Below are 16899 nucleotides of genomic sequence, written 5' to 3' on the forward strand. Positions count from 1 at the left end.
CATTTTCCTCTCTCCTTTTTCTAATCAGATTTACCAAAGGCTTATCTATTTTATTGGCTTTTTCATAGAACCAACTCTTAGTTTTATTAATTAGTTCAATAGTTTTTTTACTTTCAATATTTTTAATTTCTCCTTTTAATTTTAGAATTTCCAATTTAGTATTTGATAAATTAAAACTTTCAATTGAAAATTAGACTTTTGTAAAATGTATATCTGCTATTGTGACCCTAACAGATTTCTAATACTTAAAAGACATTTGTGATGAGGCTAGTGGTGGTATTATGAACAATATAGTTTGATAATGCCTAATAAAATGTGTCAACATTTGAAAAACCTGAATAACTCCTTGAACCAATATTTGCTATATGACCAAGTGTATGTCATTAGAGAACTTGTACTGAAAAATGCAAGATACAACAATGAATAATGTAAGAGAATATGGAAAGTTTATTAATGTTTTCAAATTCAAATTAAAAGTAACATTTAAGAGACTATTACTTCTCAAGTTTTGGTGCTTCAAAGAAAAGTATCTACAATTATTTGAGAATTCCATGAAAATAATCAATTTTCTAACTACATACCTGCATGAGGCTGGATTTTCTTAAACAATCATTTCTGCTCTAATGCAACCTACCCTAAGATACCTATTTTTTAAAAAAAGGCACAGAGTACATGGAAGGAAAGGATTTAGTAGAGCCATCTTTTTTTTTTTAGGACATCTTTTTAGGACAAAAAATTTTAAGGACATCTTTTCTTGCCCCTTTCTTCTTCCATGAAATGGGCAGTACAGAATTTTTAAAAAGCCTGCTCAGATATGTAGGAGACTGCTGAAACTTACTGCTGCTGCTTCAATCCAATGAGAAAATGACCCTATAGTCTGGGTTACCTGTGTGCATGGTTGTGACTATAGCTCCCAGCATATCTGCACCTGCTGCTTCATTGCTTACCTGTCATTACAGAACCTTGAGATAGGCAAAAATGATTTTAAAAAATAATATACATGTGATATCTTTTGATCTTTGCATAAATTGAATTTAAGTAAGGCAGAGTTGCAGGACATAGTTTCACTCTCTCTTTCAAAGTATTAAAGTCCAGTGGTAAGACAAAGTTAAAGACAATTGGTGATGGCTCAGAATTCAGTGAATTATCTTGTTTATCTTTGATATCTAACCAAATTCTATGTGTTCCACACAACCTATTTTAGGTGCTTTCATGGTAGTTTAAACAAATTCTTCTCCTTTACCCATTCAGTAAGGGGAAGTCTTCATGTACTTGGAGTAGACACACTCCTTAATTACCAATGAATCTGAGCTCTCTCAGTTATCCTCAACAATTAGAATTGTATAGGACTTATCTGCTGCCACAATAAAAGATCACAGGTCCTAGAATCGTATCAGCTGAAAATCAAAAGAACTAAGCCTGTGGCCAAAAATATCATATTCAGCAAAATTATCTATAATATTAAATGGGAATAAATGGACATTCAATGAACTTGCAGATTTTTAGGACTTTCCATCAACCAAACTGGAACTTAATAGAAAAGTTATCATATAAAAGCCAATATCAAAGATTAATTTCAAGGACCTCAACATGGACAAATTCTTTATGTTCTTTTTGTATTACATACAAAATGTATACTCTATGTTTAAGATAGACATCAACAACAGTGTAGTTCAAAAGAATGATTGGGGAAGAGTTAAGGTAAATAAAGTAATTATGTAAATGAGGTACAGAGGATGAATAGATAGAGAGGCATTAGATGGGCAAATAAGCTCATACTTCTAAAAACCTACTCAAATCAAGAATGGGTTTTTAACTTTCTTTTTAAAAAAAAAAAATATAGGTCTAAAATTATGTATAACCACAGAGTATGTATGCATCTATGTTTAGGGAATTAGAAGAAAGATATTCATATAGAAAGACCATAAAGATGACCTAGCCCAAACTCCATAGTGAATGCATAAGTATAAATTACTGGCAACTGTTAGTCACTCGAACATTTCTACTGTGGAAATACTTTAATAATTAAATTTAAAATAGAAACTATGTCTGACAACTTTAGGATAAAAAGAAAGAGGGAAAAAATCTTGCCTTGAAACGTCTTACAGGTAAAAAGCAGAAAATATCAAGAAACTATGATAAAGGGAAGGCATTTTAAAAAATAAATTTGGTTGACATAAAAAAATTTCAACAGCATTTTTTTTTTCAAATACCCACAAAGATAGTTTTCAACATTTGTTTTGCTTAATACTTTGTGTTCCAATTTTTTCTCCCTCTTTCTCTTATCTCTCTCCTCCCCAAGACAACAAGTAATGTGATCTAGGTTAAATACATGCAATTCTTTTAAACATATTTCCTTATTTATCATGTTGTGTAAGAAAATCAAATCAAAAGGAAAAAAAGAGAGAAAGAGAAAAACATGAGAAAAAGAAAAAAACAATAACAAGCAAGCAAACAACAACCCCACCCCCAAAAGTTAAAATACTATGTTTTGATCCACATTCACTTTTCATAGACTTTTCTTTGAGTGTGGATGGTATTTTCCATCCTAATTCTATTGTAATTGCCTTGGATCACCTCGTCATTGAAAAGAGCCACATCCATCATGGTTGATTATCAAATAATCTTGTTTTTACTGTGTACAATGTTCTCTTGGCTCTGCTTCAGTTCATATAAATCTTTCCAGGCTTTTCTGAAATCAGGTTGTTCATCATTTCTCTTAGCACAATAATAGTCCATTACATATCACAACTTATTCAGCTATTACCCAATTGATGGGTATCCACTCAATTTCCAATTTCTTGACTACAAAAAAAGGCTGCTACAAACATTTTTGTATATACAGGTCCTTTCTCCTTTTTTATAATCTCTTTGGCATACAGATCCAGTAAATACACTGCTGGATGAAAAGGTATGCAATTTTATCCCTACCTCCTCCAGCATTAAACATAAAATCCTGTTTGATACTTTCATAACCTGCCCCATTATCTTACCAATGTTGTTGCACCTTACTTGTTCCCACATCTCATGTACTCTGTAATCCAATGACACCATAGTCCTTACTTCTCACATACTTCTTGCAAATGCTCCAAATTGAGCATTTTTTGGCTGTTCCATTATCTCACTATTCATTTCCACCTTCTAGCTTCTTTTGAGTACTGGCTAAAAATCTTACTTTCTGCAGTAAGCCTATCCTGGTTTCCCTTAATGCTAATTCTTCTTTCTTGCTGATTACCTGCAACTTATCTATTACTATGAACTCCTTGAGAGCAGAGAATTTTTTTTTAACTTGGCCTTTTTAATATATCCCCTAGCACTTAGCATAGTGCCAAGCACACAAGTGTTTAATCAATGCTTGTCCACTTAACTTGACTTTCTACATCCAGAGAGTCATTTCTTATAATGAAGGTTTTTTTTTTTAATTAAAGAAAAATTTTAAAAATCATCAAAAGTATTTAATATTATAAGCCATTTTTACACTCCTTATCATCTCAATAAAAATTTCAGGAAAATGTCTTTTATTTCTTCTTGGGGTTGATCTTGTTTTTTTTGAAATTTCTCAATATTCATTTTAAATTATCTTGAGATAATCATTCTTTCCCTTTACATAGTGGTAGTAATTTCAATATTGTTTTCTGAAAATCATTTTACTATGTGTTAGTCATGCCAGTCTTTCCAGGCATCTCCATATACATTGTTTCTTACAATGTAATTCCATGACATTTATGTCTTACTTTTTGTTTATCCAGTCATATGGTACCTATACAGAACAAGTAGAAAGGTATTTAAGAGATTTTATTAAATGGTGCTATAAAGGAGACTCATGCACCATTGGAGATTAGATTCTATAATCTTTGAAATCCATAAAACTGAGGATATTCTATAATTTTTCTAAATAGAAACCTAGAAAATTTAAATTACTGATAATTATACAGCTTAAGAGTGAGCAAAGAAACATTCAAACTCAGGTCACATAATAATAAAATGTCAGAGTTGAAAGGAGCTTTAAGAATAATCTCATTTCCCTACTACATTTTACTTAATCAGTTTTAATTTTTATTGCCGTTATGTTTTATTTCATCTTAATTTCTAGTTGCACCTCTACCTCTTCTAATCACTGAGTTTTCCTTGAAACAAAGGAACAATTCCAATTATTTTACTCTATTCCTGGGTCTGTTTCTGATCCTCAGGACCTTGTCCCAATGCCTCAGCTTTCCTCTCCCTCTGGACCTTCCTCAATGGCTGTGGCCTTCCTGCCTTGGGATATAACTTTGTTCCTGCCATCTTTCTCCCATTGGTAAGTATCTCCTGGAATCTTGATTTTTGGGACATGTCAAAGCTAGCTAGGATTCATACCTCTTCCATTTGTATCTATGATTCTCAGAATTTTGCCATCTTGCTTTCCCCATGTAGGTATACATCATCAATCTTTTGACTCTATTTTATGCTTTGTCTTCCCACATGGATCCTGAAATTGTTATTTTAGTTATATCTTAGCCTAACTTAAGAGTTCTCTTTCATTTGCCCTCTCCAGTTCTGTTTGGGAAATTCCCAGTGAATAGGAATTTTCCTAAAGGGATCTCAATTTAGCAGCACACAATTTCTTTAGTTTCATATCTATTTTTTCAAGGCAGAATTTTTTGGAACCCATTGTTCCTTTCAAGGCAGTAATCCTTTTCCACCATTCAGAATGGATATGAAAATTTCCAGCAGTGTGGGGTTAATCTTCCCCTGTGATGTTGGAGTAACCTTACTTTAGATAGGAAGAAGATTGAGATTAAGGAAAGCTTGATCCAGAGGGTGTGAGGGGGCAGTCTTCAGCAAAGAAATTTCTGAGTGAAAGCCATCATATTCTAGAGAGTTTTTCTACAAGGCTGTTGTCTAAGAGATCAGAGTTCTAACTCAACCTGGATTGACTTGCTAAATCCTTTAATAGGTGGAGTCTGAAATGTGTCTGAAGAAGGGAGGAGTAAATTAAACAGATCCAATTTCCTTAAATTAGATAAAGAGATGTCTTGCTCCCCCACAAGTATCTAGATTCATTGAAAGGAACATGGAAACTGCAATTGACTGATCAACATGGGGCTAGTTTTCAGACAAGATACATGGATTGCTTGACATGTAAAATGGTGAGAAAACTTCTTACATCAGTTTTAGATCTGGCTTGGTTTCTGGTCAGTGTAACCTGCATCCTTAGTTAAGGGTTTTTGAACAAAAGGTAGATAGATAAAGGTAGTCCAGCTTCCCAGTCATGTGATGCTAGGTTTAAATAATGCAGTAACATTTTCCCACAATTTCCATAACTAAATACAGTTTTCTCATAAGAAATTGGACTAGACCCACAACTGAGCTCGATACAGAATTGAATCATTAAATGATCACAGTGTGATTCACTAGATAACCACAATTACCTCAGTAGAAAAGCACTAGAACTAGAAATCCTGACAACTGGTCCAGTTCTTTACCCATCATCTCAGAAGGTCGGGATAGGAACTTATTGACTTTGTGTGACATTAGAGAAGACTCCTTGCCAACTTTCTCTCACGGAATTGGGATTGTTGTCTGAAGCTCAGAAAGATATCTCATAGTCTTATAATAAATCTCAGTTTCCTAGGGATAAGCATCCTCAAGGCTCTTTTCATGTCCTTGTTCCTTAGGCTGTAGATAAAAGGATTCAGCATGGGGGTGACCACAGTGTACATCACAGTGGCTGCTATATCTTGTTGGGTTGTGTGGATGGATGTAGGGCTGAAGTATACCCCAATGACTGTCCCATAGAAGAGACAGACCACAGTGAGGTGGGATCCACAGGTGAAGAAAACTTTCTGCTTCCCACTCACAGAGGAGATCTTCATTACAGCCATGAAAATGTGAGCATAGGAGATGAGGATTCCAGTGAAGGGCAGAAATACTATCAGTGCTCCCACTGTGTTAACTACTAAGTTATTGATAAAGGTATCTGAGCAGGCTAACTTTAGCAGGGCACTGAGGTCACAGAAAAAATGAGGAATTTCACTGTAGCCACAGAAGGAAAGTTGGGTCAGCAAGAGGGTCTCTGTCAGAGCATTGCCACAGGCCCAAGACCAAGATATTAGTATTAGAAAGGCACAAACCTTTGGAGTCATGACTGTATTATAGTATAGTGGGTTACAAATAGCCACATAGCGGTCATAAGCCATGGCAGTGAGGAGGACACTATCAATCCCCCCAAACCAAATGAAGAAGAATGCTTGTGTGAGGCACCCAGCATAAGGGATTGTTCTGTTCCTGGATATATGATTATTTAGCATCTTGGGAATGGTAGTGGAAGTGAAGCCTATGTCAACCAGGGACAAGTTACTGAGGAAGAAATACATGGGCGTATGGAGGTGGGGATCAGAGCTAATAGCCAGAATAATGAGTAGGTTTCCCAGCCCTGTGATCAGGTACATAAAGAGGAATAGGCAGAACAGGAGTCTCTGTTGTTCTGGCTGGTCTGAAAGACCCAAAAGTATGAACTCTGAAATTTCAGACTGATTTCCCTCTTCCATGGGTCTGTATGGAAGCAAATATAGAAAGAACAAAATAAGAATTTAAAACATCCCCTTCAAAAGTTGATTTGAATGTTTTTGATGAATAATAAGTAAAAATAGAATTCAAAGACAAACAGGAGAATGAATACTATAAAATGTTACTTCTCATAGTCTGAGATCTAAAATAAGCAAGATGTTTATGTAATCATATAATTATATTACATGTAATTACATATGATATATGTAATATAAGAGCCATCTTCCAAATGATTATAAAATATAAACAAAAAGTTTTCAGAAGAATTATGAGCAATCACCACTTGAAAACATGCCACAATTTAATCAAAAGAATAGAAATCAAATGAAATGAATTCTGACACCTTGAAAAGTCGTAGAAATAAGCAAAAACAGGCCTGGTGTTGAGCATAGGGGTATCAACCATTAATGAAAAGGAGTTTTCAATGTCTTTTTCAGAGAAGAAATCAAAAGAAGGGATGGAATAGGCTCAAGGTGGATAGAATGATGAAAATGAAGCACAGAGAGATGGAAGAAATAATGAAATTTTACATGATTTTTTCTTTTTCTGACACAAGGAGTTGGTTCTGTAGACTACCACAATCGTTGTTCAACATGGAACTAAAAATCAAGAAAATAGGGGAAATGGTAAGGAGCATCTGGTTACATTTAATTAATTCCCTAGTGATCAAATCTGGATGAACTACATACTAGGATTCTTGAATTCCTAAAGGATATTATTATTGAAGCATTGGCACTGATGTTTGTGAGATTGTGGAGAATGGGAGAGATGCCCAAATATTGGATCAAGAACAGTGTTGTTCTGTTAGTCAAATTAAGGAAGAATTTTGAACATTAGTAATTTCTCAGCAGATTCTTAGGCATGATCGAAAGATAGTTTCTGGGAGAGCAATAGTGATCATTTAAGAGTCAGTCTAACTTCATGAACAACTCAGAACAAACTAAGTTCTTTTAATTTTTTGATCATAATAGTAGGCGGATGGATCATGTCACAACTGCAAACTTGGTGCACCAGTTATTTGGTATTAGTAAAACATGCAAAAAGTTTCTCTTGCTATCACAGTGAACACTAAAGAAGGTTGTTGGCTAGATCACTGTACATTGTCACATTGAATGTGTTAAGCTCCCAAACACTGGAGATGTCAAAATAGAAGTGATCCATTAATGTTTTAGATTTAATCTTTTCAGAGTTTTTTGAATTCCAATTATCTCATCATCATATATGTTATATCATCTCTGTGTGTCATAAATGTTTCATTATGACTTCATTCAAACCATTTATGAAAATGCTGAGCAAACAATAAACAAGGACAGAGCACTTATTGTCAGGTATGTTTAGAGAAGATTCCTCCTAAGGAATAAATTAGACTATATGACTTCTTGGAGATCTCCTTCCTCTGAATTTCTAACAGAGACCCTTATATCAATAAGGAATGATTACTTGTATGGATAGTGGAAGAGATGTTCCTATCTTAGAAAGGGGCTGATTTATGGCCTTTAATGCCCTTCATATCTCTGAGAACCTTTAATAATACCATCATCATCATCACCATCATAGCTTATTGCATTATAGTATCTAAATGCTAGTGAGAAGTGTCACATCCTAAGGTTCTGTCAAATAGATATGAAATATCTATTTCATTCGGTCCTCACAACAACCCTATAATTAGTACACCTGTGTCACTATAGTATTATAATCTTTGTTTTACTAATAAGAAAAATACACTAAGAGATTAAGTGATTTTGCCTCTAAATAAAGTTTCTTATCAAGTCTTGTATCTTCAGCTTTTTTTAGGAGTAAGGTGAAGTCTCTGAATTTGCAAACCTTATAAACCTTTAGATAAGGTTTGTAAATAGATCAAATAAGTATGAAATGCTAAATTTCAGTTAGAGTTTAGTGAAAATAAAGATTTTTTTCCTATTCAAGTTTACAGCATTCTTCACACCTATCCATAGATCCTTTGATTAAAAACTTCTGCTACAAACATCTCTCAAATTTGTTTCTCCATTCACATGTAGAGCTTCTATCCTCGTTCAGATTTTCATCACTTCTATCATAGACTATTGCAATAACATCCTAATTCCCTCTCCCTCCAGTCCTTGCCTTTTTCAATCCATTCTCTAAAAGGCTATTAAATTATTATTTCTAAAATATTTATTTGTTCATATCACTCTACTCCTGAAAAACAATCAAAAGTTCGCTATTTCCACAGGATGGCACAGTTTTCCCTTCCTGAGAAAAATTATGTGGGAGAAGAGTTTAAGGTCAGATTTGTAGTAATGTTGCCCTGATTCCAAAACAAGTCCTCTAACAATTGCATCATCATTTGTCTCTGTAAAAGTATATTTCCTATGGCTACATGGTCAATAATTCTCTGAGGATTTGAATTCAGTCTTTGCAGTTCAAAGTCCAAAATTCTGTTCATTATACTATGTCAACTATAATCAGATCCTTTAACTTGCAAGGTTTGCATATTTGCTTCCCTCAAGGCAATAGTCATGACACACTTAATTATCAGAATGACTGGAGATGTATTGGGAAAAGAAATGGAGCAGAGATAATCCTAATTGAAAATTCAAAAAGGACAATTTCCTTGTTCCTGTACAGATATTATCTTTTTTAAAGCTTCAAGTTTGGGAAGTAGAAGCAGCACTGTGTAGTGGGAAAAGCCCTGTCATGTCATTTAGGAGATTTGGGCTCCAGCCTCAGATCTTCTATGCTGTGTGACTCAGATCAATTCATTTTTGCCCTTTGTATTTGAGATGCTTTAAGGTCCTTTTCAAGTTTGATTTTCTAATAATATTATCCACCTTTACATTCCAGTTTTAGAACATTTTTGTTCTAAAGTTCTTTCAACTTCATCAGAGATCAATGTTCTCTATATTTAATATCTTTCTGCAATTTCTCTAATTGAGTCTCCCATTTTGTATTCTCAGGCCTTCTTTAGCTTAGATAGTCCACATTCTCAAATGTCTCTTCTTTCTGTTCTTTGGTCTAAAGTTCCTTCCACTTTTGATGCAATCCCATTATAGAAACTCTCACCTCAATTTTTTAACCAACAAACCTAAATTCCTCACATGTTGAATTCTATATCCTTGGTCTTCTTGTGGCTAAGTCAGATCCAGCTCCTGTACATCCAGAATCTGTGTAGATTCTGAATAGGAATGGCAGTGGTTCATTATCACTTTCCTCTTATGTTAACCTTCCTTCTTTTTTCCAGCATTACAGAGAGATAAGTTGAATTTGGTATTTTAGACCTTTTAGAAAGAAAGTATCATATTCCTTCATAAAAAATTAACAGCAAAGTACACATGATTTTTTAAATATTTCTATTTCATATTTAAAGGCCTCATTGCTCTCTCTGACATATATAATTCTCCATATCCTTTCTCATCTTCCTGAGTTCAAAAATGATCTCAGATACTTACTTATCTGTGTGACCCTGGGCAAGTTACTTAATCTGTTTGCCTAAGGTTCCTCATATGAAAAATCAGCTGGAGAAGGAAATGGCAAACCACTACAATATCTCTGCCAAGAAAATCCAAAATAGTATCATGGAGAATTAGATGTGATTGAAAAATGGAAAACAAAAACAAAAATAGCAACAAACATTCTTTCTTTGTGCTTCTGCATTGACCATGCCCTGTGCTTAGTATGTTCTACTTCATACCTTCTTCCTTTTAGAATCCCTAGTTTCCTTCCAAACTCAGCTCAAGTCATTTTTTATCTGCAGGTTCCTCTGATACTTCTTATAGCAAGTATTCTAATCTCTCCCAAATACTGTGTGTTCATATTAGATTCATTCTGTATATGCTTATCCATGTACATGCTGTCTCTTTGTTCTGATTGCAAACTCCGTGAGGGTAGGAATCTTTTGATTTTTTTCTTCATATCTTCATCACTCAGCACATAGAGCCTGGCAAATATTAACTTCTTAATAAATGCTGATTGATTCTATATTGTCTTCCATTTTGAACATCTTATGTTCCATGTTCTAAGGTCCCTTCCAGTATCTGGGTGACCCAGTGGAGAGAGGCCTGGACCTGGAGATAGGAAGATCTGACTTTTGATGTGTCCTCAGACACTTCCTCAGTCACTTCACCTGTCTGTCTCAGTTACTTCAATTGTGAAAAAGAAAGAAAATAGCAGCACTTACTTTGAGGGTTGTTAAGATAATCAAAGAAGATACCATTTATAAAATTCTGGCATAGTGCCTGGCTCGTAGTAGGTATTATATAAATGATTACTACCTTCCATCTCCCATCTAAATCTTATATTAGAAAATATATGCACTAATCTTTCCAAAATCTAACATTCTGTCTCTTGTGCCAGAAAGTCCTTTCAAGTTTGAACATGCTATGTTTAAAGATTCTTTCTAGTCATATGCATCTCTGATTTTCTAGGGTTTAAATTCTCTTTGATCTAGAACACTGTATTTTCAATTAAAATAGAAATCTTAACATCCTTATTTTAATTTTGTAATTTAATTTTGTCAGACTCCTTTCTGACATTCTAGGTTTCTTGGGCCTTTTCACCTCTTTCTTCTATGTCCTCAAATACCTTTTAGGATTCAATTTTTATGATTTTATGTGACTTGGTTACTACTTTGAGCGAGATTCCTTCCTTGAAATAAACAGAAAGTATCTTCTATAGATCGTCCTACTTGGTTATTTGATCTGGAGTTTTTGTTCTGTTTCTGAGAGGCTCAGCTACTTACCTCACCTGGTCTCACAGCTAAGAATTTCAGTCAGGGAGCTATCTCAAGCTGTGAATTCTTGTAGTTGAAAAAGGTTTTGAGGTTTTGGATGAGGCAGTGTGCAGGAGAACTGGATTCACCTCTGTGTTGGAGAAAGGGTATATGACATTCATTATAGGTGTTTTCACAGGAGATCTCTAGACACTAAATTCTAATCCCCAGAGCTCTTTGTTAGAGAGAAATGTTGAAGTAATTGTCCATTCAAACAAGCATGGAGCTTATTTGAGAGAAGAAATTGACTCAAGTTCAATTTATTTTCACAGCATTTCTGTGTTAGTAACATTGAGATGTCTTTTGTTTGTAGGTCTTTTCTAAGGAAGAAACATTAGATTTCAGAAAACAGAGGGAAGAGGATAATCACTTGGTAAAAAACGTTCAGTGGTTACCCTTCCATATCTATGCTTCCCTTCCTTTCATTGTCTATGCAATATTAATTTTCTTTTCTTCCATTCCTTTAGCAGCTCTAAACAGTGGCCAGTCAGTGTTGCCTTTCCTCTTTTGATCCTAACAGTCCTGATACTTGTATTTCTGATAATTTTCCAGAAGGTGACAATAGTACCTTTTCCCAAGGGACTATATTTCCATCTCTAGAGTCCATGGCAGTCAGTCTGAGCTTACAATAGCTCCTGCTAATGATTGCCTCTGCTCTTGTGTTCTAGTCTTTTGTCTCTTGAGTTCAAAAGCACGAATTCTTCAAGGATGTGGTAGCGTCTAGGGGACACAATGTTCCCATGCATTTCATCTTAATGTACTTCTTCAAAAAAAAGAATTAATTTGTATTGTTTCACCAGGACATTATTAAATTATTAATTTTATTATATCTTGATCCTTGAGTACACAGTTTAAAAATATTCTGCATGATAAAATAGGAATTATGCTTAAAGTACTTTTGCTACATGCATAAAGATGAGGTCTAGCTTGAAAAAAGTATTTGTGCCACAGATTGAGGTGTGAGCAGAATGACACATTTTCCACACAAGGACCATTGTTTTTTGAAAAAATGACTTGATAGACAAAGTATGGTTACCTAGACTGGGTACTTCATAGACATTTTCTTGAAAGGAAGATAGGGAAAGCTGTGAATCAAGAACTGGGACTGGAGTGAGGATGATATGAGTTCAAATCTGGCCTCAGTCACTTCCTGGCTATGTGACTCTGGACAAGTCAGTTAACCTGCCTGTCTCAGTTTCTTCATTTTTAAAATGGGAATAATAATAACACACACCTTTCAAGGTTGTTGTGAAGATCAAATGAGATAATATTTCTAGGGACAGCTTTATGTCATAGCAGATATAGTGTTGGAAGTCAGGAAGACATATTTCTGACTTGAAGTCTAGCCTCAGACCTTTACAAGTTCTATGACCTTGAGCAGGTCATTTAACCCTGTTTGCCTCAGTTCTTCATTTGTAAAATATGATCTAGAAAAGTAAATGCTGAAGTATTTTAGTATCTTTTCCAAGAAGACTCCAAGTGGGGTTTCAAAAAGTCAGACTTGATTGAAACAATTAAATAATAATAAAATTTGTAAGAAATTTAGCATGATGCCTGGCAAGCACATAGCAGACACTTTATGCATTATTATTAATTATTATTATTATTATTATTTTATATTGCTTGACAGTGATAAAATTAAGACTTTCAAGTGAAAAATAGATTATTCTAAAATGTGTTTTTCACATTGTAATCCTGAGAGATATCTAATACTGAAAAAACATTTGTGATGAAATTGGTAGTGATTTTACAAATGAGATATTTAGATAATATCTAATAAAACGTCAACATTTCAAAGATATGCATAAGTCCTTGAGGTAATATTTTACTTAAAAAATTTCAATAATATTTTATTTTCCAAATAACATTTAAAAATAGTTTTCAACATTTGCCCACAAATTTGGAATTTGTGTTCCAAATTTTTCTCCTTCCCTCTCTTCCCAACCCCCCCAAGACAGCAAATTTAAACATGTGCAATTGTTTTAAATACTTTCCCATATTTGTCATGTTGTACAGGAAAAATCAGACCAAAAGGGGAAAAAAATCATGTGATGAAAAAGAAACAAACTAAAATAGCAAAAAAGCTATTCTTTGATCCACATTCAGTGTCCATACTTCTTTCTCTGTGTATGGATGGCATTTTCCATCACAAGTCTTCTGGAATTGCCTTGAATCATCTCAGTGTTGAAAAGAGCCAAGTCTATCACAGTTGATCATCACATACTCTTGTTATTACTGTATTAAATATTTTCTTGTTTCTCATTTCATTCACATCTGTTCATGTAAGTCTTTCCAGGATTTTCTGAAATCAGCCAGCTCATCATTTCTTATAGAACAATAATATTCCATTACATTCCTACACCACAACTTATTCAGCTATTACCCAATTGATAAGCAACCACTCAATTTCCAGTTCCTTACCATTACAAAAAGGGCTGTTACAAACATTTTTGCAAATATGGATCCTTTTCTCTTTTTTATGATCTCTTTGGAATATGTGTTTAGATCTGGTATGGCTAGGCCAGCTTCCTTTGCATTTTTTAACTTTATTTCCTTGATATTCTTGATCTTTGTTCTTCCAGATGAATTTCATTATTATTTTTTCTAGCTCTATAAAGTATAAAGTATAATTTTTCTGGCAGTTTGATTGTTATGGCACTAAATAAATAGGTAGAATTGTTTTTTTTTTATTATATTAGTTCAGCCTATCCAAGAGGAATTGATATTCTTGCAGTTGTTTAGATCTAACTTTATTTGTGTGAAAAGTATTTTGTAATTGTTTGAAACAATATGGAAAGTTCATCAAAATGTTTTCAAATTTCATATGAAAAATAACTTTTAAGAAACTATCACTTCTTGAGTTTGATTAAAGAATATTCACATTTGAGAATTCTATGAAAAGATTCCATTTTCTAACTACATATCTGTATGAGGCTTGATTTTCTTCATGTACAGTCATTTGTGCTTTAATACCCCATATCCCAAGTGACCTATATGGAAAAAAAGCACATAGTACATAGATGAAATGGGGTTAGTAAGACCATATTAAAAAAATTTCTTCAGTGACAATAACAGATAGGATTATAATAAAAGCATCAGTTTATATATGTATATGAAATGTTTTAAAATATTTAATAGTACAATAGATACTGGAAGTATTAATTGGCTACTGTTGTTCAGTCTACACTCTGGTTCCATGGACTGAGCTGGGAATGTTGACTCTTTTAAGCAAGAGAGAATGTGTGGTAGTCTCATCCTTTAGAGCTATGGAAGAAGTTAGAGAGAAGGGCAGTGTGGAGTGAATGGGTATGGAATCAATCCTCTTCCATCCCCATATTCTTCTGCATCAGAAGAAACACAAAAAATATGTCACTTTACTCTAAAAAAAACTGAAGTTTCTGGAAGTGGCCATTCAAGTATTGTATCTTATGAATGTAATAATTTTTCATAGAAAATGGAACTGTTGTCTCCTAGAAAATAATCAAAAATACAAGCATCATGACTCATAAGATCAATGGAAAAGCAACATTGACTGACCACACCTACTTAGAACTGCTAAAGAAATGGAAATCAATATTACACAGAAAATGAAGACAATTGCAAAGGGAAGCACCAAGATGGAGGGGTAATCACTGAATATTCTTTATCCATTGATTATGTTCCATCTTCTGAAATCTAATGTTTCTTCCTTAGAAAAGATCTAGAAACACAGAGAGATGTCATTACTTTTAACAACAGCAGTGTTGGGAAAATAAGTTGAACTTAAGCCAATGTTTTCCCTCAAACAAGCTCCCTTGCTAAGGGGCTGGCCTAGAGAATGGACAATTACTTCAACATTTCTCTCTAATAAGGAGCTCTGGGAATTAGAGCTTAGAGTCTAGGGACTTCCTAGAAAAGTACCTACAATACTCCTCATATATCCTTCTCAGGCACAGAGCTGAATCCTGTTCTCCTGCATGTGACCTCATCCAAAACCTCAAAACCTTTTTCATCTGCAAGATTTCGGCACTTGAGGTAGCTCCCTGACTGAAACATTCAGCTATAAGGTGTCAAGGTGAGATAAAGTAGTTGAATCTCTCAGGAACAGAATGAAAATCCCAAATCAAACAATCAAATAGGAAGAATTTCTGTTAATTTCAAGGGGAATATCTCACAAAAGTAATGACTGAGTCTCATAAAAACATAAAAAGTTGATCCTTGAAGAGTCTTAAGAAAATAGAACAGGACAACTGAAAGGACTCAGAAAACATAGACTGTCAGACAGGAAATGATTTAAAAAAAAAAATTAGAATGAAAAGACATCAAGATTTATATTCCAAGGAAAATAAAATATTCAATTTCAAAGAGAATTTAGCAACTAAAACATGAGACTCATGGGGCTAGAAAGGATCTTAGAACACAAAATGTTCAAATTTTAAAGGACCCTCTGACCCCAAAGACAGAAAGTCAGATTTTGGAAAGACGTGAATAACTTTTCAAATGTAAGAGTAAAATAGGGTATGGAAAGCAGTAATCATGTATACAACACCTGCTATATGCCAGGATCCTCATACTCTTAGAGGTAAGTGTTGCTATAGTTCTCTCTTTACAGCTGAAATAACTGAGACAGAGATGAAGTGACTTGAGCAGGATCACCCAGTCAGGAAGTGTTTGAGGCCAGATTTAGAGTCAGACCTTCCTGTCCCCAGTTCTAGCCCTCTATCCATTGGACCCCTCAGATACAAGAAAGGTTCTTAGGGCATAGAACATAGAATGTTCAAATAGCAGACCACTTAAAATCAATCAGTATTTATTAAGAAATTAAGGTGTGCTAGTCTCTGTGTTCTGAGTGATAGAGATATAAAGGTAAAGATCAAAAAGTCCCTATCCTCAAGGAATCCTCATTCTGACTCAGTAAGCAGTATGTACACATTGAAATATATACAGAATAAATACAAAATTAACACCCAGTCTTTGGGAGAGATTAGAATGTTTGCTGATGAGAGCATCAAGAGAGTATGCAGGTAAAAAGTGGCTTGACCTGAGTTTGGATAGAAACCTGGGATTCCAAGAGGAAGAAGGAAAAAGGTAGCACATTCTAGGCAGGGAACAGTGTAGAGGCACATAGAAGGACATTTGCAGTTGCTGTTGGTGTTGCTTTGTCATTTTTCAGTCTGTGGGTCTGTGAACCCATTTTGGATTTTCTGGGGAAAGATACTGAAGTGCTTTGACATTTCCTTCTCCATCTAATTTATAGATGAGGAAACTAAGGTTAACTTGCCCAGGGTCAAACAGCTAATAAGTATCTGAGATCATATTTGAACTCAGGAAGATGTTTTCCTTTCTCCAGACCCAGTCCTCTATCCACTGCACCATATAACTGCCTCCAAAGAAATGATATGGAGGATCACATATGTAAGGAAAAAGCAATGAGATCAGTAAATATGATATTGAAAGGTGAAAAATATTTATTTTGCTGTTAATTTCCTTTATGAAGAAAGGTGACACCTTCTTTCCAAAGGACTAAAATGCCAAATTCAACATGGCTCTCTCTTATCTTGGTAAAAGGTAGGAAGATCAGCATAGGAGGAAAGTGATGATGAACCATTACCTTTCCTATTCAA

General features: G+C 34.3%; 1 protein-coding gene across 1 annotated transcript; it reads right to left on the reverse strand.

Moving 5' to 3' along the window:
• Positions 1-4939: 4939 nt before the first annotated feature.
• On the reverse strand, positions 4940-6590 carry LOC100926816 (olfactory receptor 1361-like). Its single transcript, XM_003763089.2, has one exon. It carries the CDS (start codon positions 6528-6530, stop codon positions 5583-5585), a length of 948 nt encoding a protein of 315 aa, XP_003763137.1. The 5' UTR covers positions 6531-6590; the 3' UTR covers positions 4940-5582.
• Between the last annotated feature and the right edge of the window lie 10309 nt (positions 6591-16899).

This window comes from Sarcophilus harrisii, chromosome 1, assembly GCF_902635505.1.
Source record: "Sarcophilus harrisii chromosome 1, mSarHar1.11, whole genome shotgun sequence".
NCBI lineage: Eukaryota > Metazoa > Chordata > Mammalia > Dasyuromorphia > Dasyuridae > Sarcophilus > Sarcophilus harrisii.